Source organism: Haematobia irritans, chromosome 5 (genome assembly GCF_050003625.1).
Source record: "Haematobia irritans isolate KBUSLIRL chromosome 5, ASM5000362v1, whole genome shotgun sequence".
Lineage (NCBI taxonomy): Eukaryota > Metazoa > Arthropoda > Insecta > Diptera > Muscidae > Haematobia > Haematobia irritans.
This window is the reverse complement of record NC_134401.1, coordinates 69710678-69722715: the sequence shown is the minus strand read 5'-3', so window position 1 is coordinate 69722715 and position 12038 is coordinate 69710678. Positions and strand designations below refer to the sequence as shown.

The window sequence follows — 12038 nt, the reverse complement described above, 5'->3', positions numbered from 1 at the left end:
ATATTAGAGTATGCATGTGTTATCTGGTCACCGAGTTATCGTTATTCTATTGATCGTATTGAATCTGTACAGAAGCAGTTTCTTATTTTTGCTTTGAGGGGGCTTGGCTGGAATAATTTGTACGATTTACCTCCATATTCTAGTCGTCTTAAGTCAATTGATCTTCCATCTCTTTGACGTAGAAGGTTTATGCACGGTATTGTGTTTCTCACTGAACTTATTAATGGAGATACTGATTCACACTACTTAACATCGATAATTTGCTACAATGTATCAAATCGTATCACAAGGAACTTTGTATTCTTAAAGGCAGAATTTTGCAGACCTTAATTCTATCAAATTCATCCCCATAGTCCCTACGATCACGATAGTAATTACAGGTGAAATACAATTGGTGTGAATCGAAAAACAGGAGTTTGAAATGAAAATGGTTTAATTTGAAATAAAAAGTATTAATTTGATTTGAAAAACGATTCACTTGATTTGATAAAGGTTGCATGGTAATGTAGTATTTCTATATGTTTCTTCTTTCTAGTTACGTGTCGCCAAGCTATCAATTTAATGTCGATCAAAATTACGCACCACTTCCAGTAAATGCAGAAGAAGGAAAAGGTAATAGACATTTGGGCATATTAAGCCCATCGGAGCAACAACAACCCATTACCCATTAAAAATATGCAAAAAGTATGTTATAAAAAATTTAATGAAAATAACTTCCTGGGTTGTTAAAATATAGAAGATCATTGGGAGTGCATCCTCTGAAAGTGCTTTTAAAGTTGTGCCTGTGGAAGAACTTCCAAATTTTTTTGCTGGGATGTTACTCAATCTTGTGAAGTGTGAGAAGATGACTTTTTCTCGTAGAGTTTGTGAACAGATTAAGTACTATGTTGGGAATTATAGGCTTGAGAATGTGCTTAGATTTAATGATTTAGGTGTTTTGTTTGATTCCAGGCTTGACTTTGGTCCTCATATTGAGGGATGTGTCAATAAGGCAATTGGTGTTTTGGGTTTCATTAAGAGATGGTCCAAGGAATTTGTTGATCCTTATCTTACGAAGAGGCTTTTTACGACTCTGGTTAAACACATATTAGAGTATGCATGTGTTATCTGGTCACCGAGTTATCGTTATTCTATTGATCGTATTGAATCTGTACAGAAGCAGTTTCTTATTTTTGCTTTGAGGGGGCTTGGCTGGAATAATTTGTACGATTTACCTCCATATTCTAGTCGTCTTAAGTCAATTGATCTTCCATCTCTTTGACGTAGAAGGTTTATGCACGGTATTGTGTTTCTCACTGAACTTATTAATGGAGATACTGATTCACACTACTTAACATCGATAATTTGCTACAATGTATCAAATCGTATCACAAGGAACTTTGTATTCTTAAAGGCAGAATTTTGCAGACCTTAATTCTATCAAATTCATCCCCATAGTCCCTACGATCACGATAGTAATTACAGGTGAAATACAATTGGTGTGAATCGAAAAACAGGAGTTTGAAATGAAAATGGTTTAATTTGAAATAAAAAGTATTAATTTGATTTGAAAAACGATTCACTTGATTTGATAAAGGTTGCATGGTAATGTAGTATTTCTATATGTTTCTTCTTTCTAGTTACGTGTCGCCAAGCTATCAATTTAATGTCGATCAAAATTACGCACCACTTCCAGTAAATGCAGAAGAAGGAAAAGGTAATAGACATTTGGGCATATTAAGCCCATCGGAGCAACAACAACCCGTTCTTCTATTTAAAGAGGATCGAAGGAAAGAAGATTCTCACCCTAATGACAGTACTAAAGTTTTGCATCAGCAACAGGTACTTATTGCTTTTTAATCTGCTGCAACTTCAAATTCATTAAGTACGCTTTCTTCCTAGGGAACTCCAAGCAAACAGATAAAATCAGAGTCAGCTACGAAAGCGGAGAACATAAAATCAGAACCCGTGAACAACATATCTTCCCCAATGTCACATATTCCATTAAATAATAAAGATTTAGGATCGTACTCAAATGTGTACTCAAGGCATCCCGTGACACTTTCATCTCAGCAGACGTCGCGCGAAGAAGAACTAAGAAGGTAAGTCCTAATAGAATCTAAGCAATTTATACCATATATAATTTGGCAGCTATAGTTAATATCAAGCTAGCAGAAAAAAGAAAAGTTTATGCGTTCTTCGTCGACTTTAAAGCAGCGATCAGCTCTAATATACAAATTACACGCAATAGGCATCTCATCTAAGTTCGTGCAGGTAATCAAAAATATATATAGTAACACAATTTCTGCGGTGTGGACTGGAGATGAAATTTCAGAATATTTTCAAACAAAAGCAGGAGTTAAACAAGGGTGTCTTCTTTCTCCGTTGCTCTTCGCACTTTACATAAATGACCTGCATGAAATGCTAGGTGGAGGAATAACAATAGAGGGTCACACTATACGATTGTTACTCTATGCAGATGATATAGTGATACTGGCGGATGATGTGAAAATTATGCAGATGATGATAAATAATTTAGAGCAGTATTGCGAAATGTGGAACTTAGAGGTAAATACAACAAAGTCTGAGATAATGGTCTTCCGAAATGGTGGAGCACTCCGCAGAGATGAAAAATGGATATATAATGGAACTGAAGTTAAAATAACAAACAAATATAACTACTTAGGAGTAATACTTACACCAAAATTGAGTTTCAGGCAACATATCGAAAATAGAAATAATCAATCAAAAAATGCCATAAATTGTACATGGAGGAATTTCTTGGGAAAAAGAGAAGTGCAATTGAAGATGAAATGGAATATCTACTTAGCAGTATGTAGATCAGTACAATCTTATGCGGCCCAAGTGTGGGGATTCAGTCAATTTGAAGAAGTTAACTCCTTGTTGAGATATTTTCTTAAAAAAGTATTAGAACTCCCAAGTCATACTCCAAATTATGCCCTCATGTTGGAAACAGGTGTAGACGATGGTCACCAATACACATTAGGTCTACATCTTTCATATATCGGAAAAACTTTATATTTATATAACGATAGTAGACTTCCAAATAAGTTCACCAAACTGCTTTTGCAAAGGGAATTATTTTGGGTTAAGGAAATAAAACTACATGCTGCTAGAATGGGCGTTGAATGGCCAGGTCAAAATATTACGTACAACGAATGGAAACGATTCAGTAGAAATTTGCTGGCAAAAACCAAAGAACAGTCTCATAACACATATTTACAACAGAAGGAATCTAGCCAATCGAGAATATATCGGCATCTCAATCACAACCGAGCACAATATTATATGAACGAGACATATTCACAAGACTGCGTTTCAATAATACTAAAGGCCAGAGCCGGCGTAATAAGCTTAAATGCTAATAAATTTGGTGCAACAGAAGAAGACAGAAAATGCAAGCTTTGTAATCTAAATGAATTGGAGAACATTAATCACCTAATTGGACGTTGTCCTGTAATGAATGAAAACAGAGTTAGCATTTTTGGAAAGTCATTGCTTTCAGATAGAGAAGTAATTGATATTTTGGATGGTCAAGAAGTTGAACACTGGAATAAATTAGCTCTTTATCTTAAATACACTCTAAGATACAGAAAATTTTAGATATCAGAATATAACTAAGATATATTATATATTAAATTTAAAGACAGACGATACCATGTAGCATTGTCGTAATGAATTCAATAAAGAAGAACTACTACTACTACTACTACTACTACTACTATATATATATATATATATATATATATATATATATATATATATATATATATATATATATATATATATATATATATATATATATATATATATATATATATATATATTTCATTATCAGGCTAACATGAAATATAATTATATGTATGTATATATATATATATATATATATATATATATATATATATATATATATATATATATATATATATATATATATATATATATATATATATATATATATATATATATATATATATATATATATATATATATATATATATATATATATATATATATATATATATATATATATATATATATATATATATATATATATATATATATATATATATATATATATATATATATATATATATATTGGCAGCTATAGTTAATATCAAGCTAGCAGAAAAAAGAAAAGTTTATGCGTTCTTCGTCGACTTTAAAGCAGCGATCAGCTCTAATATACAAATTACACGCAATAGGCATCTCATCTAAGTTCGTGCAGGTAATCAAAAATATATATAGTAACACAATTTCTGCGGTGTGGACTGGAGATGAAATTTCAGAATATTTTCAAACAAAAGCAGGAGTTAAACAAGGGTGTCTTCTTTCTCCGTTGCTCTTCGCACTTTACATAAATGACCTGCATGAAATGCTAGGTGGAGGAATAACAATAGAGGGTCACACTATACGATTGTTACTCTATGCAGATGATATAGTGATACTGGCGGATGATGTGAAAATTATGCAGATGATGATAAATAATTTAGAGCAGTATTGCGAAATGTGGAACTTAGAGGTAAATACAACAAAGTCTGAGATAATGGTCTTCCGAAATGGTGGAGCACTCCGCAGAGATGAAAAATGGATATATAATGGAACTGAAGTTAAAATAACAAACAAATATAACTACTTAGGAGTAATACTTACACCAAAATTGAGTTTCAGGCAACATATCGAAAATAGAAATAATCAATCAAAAAATGCCATAAATTGTACATGGAGGAATTTCTTGGGAAAAAGAGAAGTGCAATTGAAGATGAAATGGAATATCTACTTAGCAGTATGTAGATCAGTACAATCTTATGCGGCCCAAGTGTGGGGATTCAGTCAATTTGAAGAAGTTAACTCCTTGTTGAGATATTTTCTTAAAAAAGTATTAGAACTCCCAAGTCATACTCCAAATTATGCCCTCATGTTGGAAACAGGTGTAGACGATGGTCACCAATACACATTAGGTCTACATCTTTCATATATCGGAAAAACTTTATATTTATATAACGATAGTAGACTTCCAAATAAGTTCACCAAACTGCTTTTGCAAAGGGAATTATTTTGGGTTAAGGAAATAAAACTACATGCTGCTAGAATGGGCGTTGAATGGCCAGGTCAAAATATTACGTACAACGAATGGAAACGATTCAGTAGAAATTTGCTGGCAAAAACCAAAGAACAGTCTCATAACACATATTTACAACAGAAGGAATCTAGCCAATCGAGAATATATCGGCATCTCAATCACAACCGAGCACAATATTATATGAACGAGACATATTCACAAGACTGCGTTTCAATAATACTAAAGGCCAGAGCCGGCGTAATAAGCTTAAATGCTAATAAATTTGGTGCAACAGAAGAAGACAGAAAATGCAAGCTTTGTAATCTAAATGAATTGGAGAACATTAATCACCTAATTGGACGTTGTCCTGTAATGAATGAAAACAGAGTTAGCATTTTTGGAAAGTCATTGCTTTCAGATAGAGAAGTAATTGATATTTTGGATGGTCAAGAAGTTGAACACTGGAATAAATTAGCTCTTTATCTTAAATACACTCTAAGATACAGAAAATTTTTGATATCAGAATATAACTAAGATATATTATATATTAAATTTAAAGACAGACGATACCATGTAGCATTGTCGTAATGAATTCAATAAAGAAGAACTACTACTACTACTATATATATATATATATATATATATATATATATATATATATATATATATATATATATATATATATATATATATATATATATATATACTATATATATATATATATATATATACTATATATATATATATATATATATATATATATATATATATATATATATATAATATATATATATATATATATATATATATATATATATATATATATATATATATATATATATATATATATATATATATATATATATATATATATATATATATATATATTATATATATATATATATATATATATATATTATATATATATTATATATATATATATATATATATATATATATATATATATATATATATATATATATATATATATATATATATATATATATATATATATATATATATATATATATATATATATATATATATATATATATATATATATATATATATATATATATATATATATATATATATATATATATATATAATATATATAAACAAGCATTGCATGATTGGGGCATATATGTTAATATGTTAGAACATATTATGTTTGGCACATAACATTTTTAGTAAATATAATATGTTTGGATGCAAACATATATTATTTTAGAAATAGACTATAAACATATATGTGTTTAGAAAGAGAGACCTAGAGATATAAATAGTATGGCGCCTTAAAAATATATATACACAAAGATAATTTCGTTAAAATTTTCTTCTACCAGTATACGCCTAAGGTACACTGATATTTTGTTATACATTTCATTTGCATATATTTAATAATAGTATCTCCAAATACAAACTAAACTAAAAATCCCATTGTAGCTAAAAATTTTTTTTCTGGGGGTTAAGCCAGCCCCACCGTTTTGAAATTTTGGACTCAAAAATTTAAAATGAAAAAACTTGGCTGATCTGATGATTCTTTTAATAATTAGTTTTCATTAATTGTTGTAAGTACTGTCTTGGTAGTATCTGAATCCTTCATAAATATCTGAAACCCCGATGTTAGTGGAGAGGGAATAGGGTAAATGCCAGCGTGTAACAGACTTTTGCCGCTTTTGTCTAGAGAGTCGATCAAACTAAAAATCAAATATTATTTATATTCATATAGTCAGTTTTCTTTTTATGGAATTAAGTATTTTAGAAAACTTGAGATAAGAGGTTTTGTCAATTTTTTGTAGAAAAAGAACAACATAATTCGATGTACAGTTTGTTAAACAATTCTATAGAATAAAAGATTTTTTGAATACTTGCACTTAATTGTTAATAATTGAAAAATGTTAGCACATTAATCAAATTTTTAGGTTACTTCTATGGTGTCAAGAAATTCTTTAGATAATTTGTTACATTCTGAAAAGTTTTCTGAAAGGCGTTGCAATTGCTTTCATAAAATTCATCGACAAATTAATTACTACATATCACTATGAGCGAAAATGTAAAATTTGCGCCAAAAATTATTTACAATCAACCTAGTATCTCTAAACATGTTACATCGATTATATTACATTTCTTATCAAAATCAAATGTTACTAACAAAAAGGAGGTCAATCTCCCTTATTCCAGGTGCGTCACTATAGACGGGTCAGAATTATAATAACTCCACTTGGAATACTACAAAATGTACTCATATATCGTAAGCTTTATAAAAAAAAATCATTCGACCGTCGAACTGAACGGATGTGTTTTTAAAGCGGAATATTACTTATTACGAGTTTCAAGTGTGGTGGTAAATTAAGCCACCACGCAGCGAAATTCAAAGTTATACACTGGGTTGCAAACTTCAGGGCCCAGTGGACGGTTATCGACTGAAGTTATAAATTTGGGCAATGACCAAGAGTTTGGCCCAATTAGTCGACCTTCCCTATGGTAACGACGTCAAAAGGAGGTACTCCCTAAAGAAATTAGGATCAGTCGACCCAAGCACGTTGTCGACTAAGTAAAGCAATTCCTTAAAATGGGCGCAAGGAATTCTTGAAACTGGAAAGAGGGAAATATCGTCCGATGTGCCAAACATAATATGTTCTAACATATTAACATATATGCCCCAATCATGCAATGCTTGTTTATATATATATATATATATATATATATATATATATATATATATATATATATATATATATATATATATATATATATATATATATATATATATATATATATATATATATATATATATATATATATATATATATATATATATATATGTATATATATATATATATATATATATATATATATATATATATATATATATATATATATATATATATATATATATATATATATATATATATATATATATATATATATATATATATATATATATATATATATATATATATATATATATATATATATATATATATATATATATATATATATATATATAAACAAGCATTGCATGATTGGGGCATATATGTTAATATGTTAGAACATATTATGTTTGGCACATAACATTTTTAGTAAATATAATATGTTTGGATGCAAACATATATTATTTTAGAAATAGACTATAAACATATATGTGTTTAGAAAGAGAGACCTAGAGATATAAATAGTATGGCGCCTTAAAAATATATATACACAAAGATAATTTCGTTAAAATTTTCTTCTACCAGTATACGCCTAAGGTACACTGATATTTTGTTATACATTTCATTTGCATATATTTAATAATAGTATCTCCAAATACAAACTAAACTAAAAATCCCATTGTAGCTAAAAATTTTTTTTCTGGGGGTTAAGCCAGCCCCACCGTTTTGAAATTTTGGACTCAAAAATTTAAAATGAAAAAACTTGGCTGATCTGATGATTCTTTTAATAATTAGTTTTCATTAATTGTTGTAAGTACTGTCTTGGTAGTATCTGAATCCTTCATAAATATCTGAAACCCCGATGTTAGTGGAGAGGGAATAGGGTAAATGCCAGCGTGTAACAGACTTTTGCCGCTTTTGTCTAGAGAGTCGATCAAACTAAAAATCAAATATTATTTATATTCATATAGTCAGTTTTCTTTTTATGGAATTAAGTATTTTAGAAAACTTGAGATAAGAGGTTTTGTCAATTTTTTGTAGAAAAAGAACAACATAATTCGATGTACAGTTTGTTAAACAATTCTATAGAATAAAAGATTTTTTTGAATACTTGCACTTAATTGTTAATAATTGAAAAATGTTAGCACATTAATCAAATTTTTAGGTTACTTCTATGGTGTCAAGAAATTCTTTAGATAATTTGTTACATTCTGAAAAGTTTTCTGAAAGGCGTTGCAATTGCTTTCATAAAATTCATCGACAAATTAATTACTACATATCACTATGAGCGAAAATGTAAAATTTGCGCCAAAAATTATTTACAATCAACCTAGTATCTCTAAACATGTTACATCGATTATATTACATTTCTTATCAAAATCACATGTTACTAACAAAAAGGAGGTCAATCTCCCTTATTCCAGGTGCGTCACTATAGACGGGTCAGAATTATAATAACTCCACTTGGAATACTACAAAATGTACTCATATATCGTAAGCTTTATAAAAAAAAATCATTCGACCGTCGAACTGAACGGATGTGTTTTTAAAGCGGAATATTACTTATTACGAGTTTCAAGTGTGGTGGTAAATTAAGCCACCACGCAGCGAAATTCAAAGTTATACACTGGGTTGCAAACTTCAGGGCCCAGTGGACGGTTATCGACTGAAGTTATAAATTTGGGCAATGACCAAGAGTTTGGCCCAATTAGTCGACCTTCCCTATGGTAACGACGTCAAAAGGAGGTACTCCCTAAAGAAATTAGGATCAGTCGACCCAAGCACGTTGTCGACTAAGTAAAGCAATTCCTTAAAATGGGCGCAAGGAATTCTTGAAACTGGAAAGAGGGAAATATCGTCCGATGGAAAACCATCTTCCATAGCGGTCTCAGTGGCAAAAAACAGTCTTGTGATGTTGATTGTTAACAGGGGAGAAGTGGACGGTATTGTTCCAAAGCACTATTGGAGGGATATTGAGAATGCTTTGTCTGGCGTCTATTTACAGGTGCTGGAAGAGTTTCCCTGCCACCAAGAGGCTGGTTGGTATCAAGGACGATTTAAGTTAGTCGCATTTGAGGACCAGAGGTCTATAGAATGTTTTAAAGCTGCTCTGATACTAATTGGTGAAGTTTGGGAAGGAGCTGCTCTAGAGTTAGTCGAGAAGAAAGACATACCGGCTAGACCTAGAGCACATGCGTGGGTGCCTGCAAACCCTTCTGACCCTGAATCTATTTTAAATAGACTGAAACAATGCAATCCAGATCTTCCAACAGATGATTGAAAGGTTGGCCGTTTGGATGAAGTGGATGGACCCAAACGACATGCAGTGTTTATATTGAACACTCAGTCATGTTATGGCTTTTATTATATCCAACTAAATTTATATAAAAACGATCAGCTAACGGATTCAGAAATGGACAAGCCTCTGTCTGAATCAGAAGTAAGCAGATCTTGCGAAGTCGAGGGAGATACCAAAAATGCAGACATGGATGGACACCGTATGCGAGAGGAGGTTTCTACTGCCTTAAAACTCACCAAAGTTGAACCGATGCGAGAGTCACCGAGATCTGTGAAGAGGACGTTCTTGATGACTCGATTGAAACGGCTGTAGTTTGCAATAATGGAGATGCTCCAACCTTCGTCACTAAAAACAGGCAAGAGCTTTTGGACGTCACCTTGGCCTCGCAAGATCTGAGTGGCGGGTTTTAAGGGAACATAGCTTCTCAGATCATCGCTACATCAGTTTCAAATTTGATGTTCATACCACCAAGACAATTTTTATATATTTCAGTTTATTGTAGTACCCTGTTGCACAATGTCTTACAAAAGAATGAATTACAGAACATGTGTTACACGAAAAAGACAAAAATTATAAAAGAATAAGATTAACAGCCTATTTCCGACATCCGAACGAAAGCAATTGCGAACGAACGGTAGTCAATCACTTTCGTCTGCTTCTGATATTTGGTTTAGCTCAATAATTTTTAACAAATTAGCCCGCGTAGAGAGATAAGGATTTGTATTTCCAAATTTTTCAATAACTACAGTTCAGTTCTCCTTTTAATGAGAGTTTCATTCGAAATGTATGTGTTTTGTTCGTGTTAGACTTTTCCATAAACGGTCCCTATGGCGGTTATAAAAAAAAAATAGATCGATATAAATCACTTTTATCACATATTTACATTAAAAACTTTAATAAATTTATAAATTATTAAGTGTTTCCTTATTTATTAATGGTTTTTTCACAATACGAAAGGTCTTTACCAAGTGAGTGGTTTTGACATTTCAGTTCAACAAAATGCGAACGAATCGATTTAGAGAAACCCAATTTTAGAGATTACATTACGTCTTCGTTCGCATTGACTTTCGTTTCGATTTTCGTTTAGATACCCTTTAGAGAAACCAAAATCAGCTGTTTATCGTTTTGTATGCGAACGAAGACTAGAATTCGGATAGCAGAAATAGGCTGTAAGAAGAGATGCCATATTAATTATTGTTTGACTAACCTAGGGATAGCTGGAGTTTCCGGTTGTGATGTATTTTGGGTGGTCAAGCTTCCCAATTCGTTAAACGAATCTCTCGGTCCGGGTTGTGGTTGAGATTGTCCGCGATTTAAAGATGGTTGTGCAGGTGACGCTCGAGGCACATCCTCCAATGTTCTTGGACATGGTGTTTGTTCTGGGGAATCTTTAACCAGGAGCATTAGGCCCTTCGATGCATTACCACTCACTGCTTTCCGAATTTGATTAATATTACGCTTGAACTCCTTACCCTCATACTCGAAATCTGCCATTCTCGATATGATGCGTCCTTTTAACCACTTCTCTTCGTAGGGTCTATTTGATTTGAAATATACATATTCCCCTGGGTCACATGATCTGAATGATGGGGTAAAAATCCATTTTTTGTTTCTGCATTACCTTCTCATAAACTAACAGGTTGGCTGATAAGTCCCCGGTCTAATAAAGAAAAACACATTTTTTTGTCAAAATTCGGTTTTATTATTCAACATAGTTCACTTCAAGAGCGATACAACGATTATAACGTCCTTCCAATTTTTTGATACCATTTTGGTTGTTGTTGTTGTTGTTGTAACAGTTTATTGTGATCTCATCCATTTCATGTTATACGCTTGGTACATCAGCTTGTTGGCAGATCAAGGAACTCTGCGACTAAGGTGGGGTGTGTCCAGAGTGATCTGGTGGTAAGTCGGGTTGGTTTGGCTGGGCAAGAGAAAAGATGACGCGTGTCGTGTGGCCCTTGGTTGCAAATTGGACAAACGTCAGCTACGCTGCTATCAATCACCGATAAGTAGGAAT

At 31.4% G+C, this 12038-nt stretch overlaps 2 protein-coding genes across 2 annotated transcripts in view; both read left to right on the top strand.

Moving 5' to 3' along the window:
- The window catches only part of LOC142239792 (uncharacterized), a 348222-nt gene extending 347551 nt beyond the window's left edge, over positions 1–671 (top strand). The window contains exon 7 of the mRNA XM_075311557.1: positions 536–671. Within this exon, the coding sequence (XP_075167672.1) occupies positions 536–671 (136 nt within the window). The remainder of the gene's footprint in view (positions 1–535) is intronic.
- Positions 672–844: 173 nt separating this feature from the next.
- The window catches only part of LOC142239791 (uncharacterized), a 188182-nt gene continuing 176988 nt past the window's right edge, over positions 845–12038 (top strand). Inside the window, exons 1-3 of the mRNA XM_075311556.1 lie at positions 845–1092; positions 1620–1821; positions 1882–2081. Coding sequence (XP_075167671.1) covers positions 845–1092; positions 1620–1821; positions 1882–2081 — 650 coding nt within the window. The remainder of the gene's footprint in view (positions 1093–1619; positions 1822–1881; positions 2082–12038) is intronic.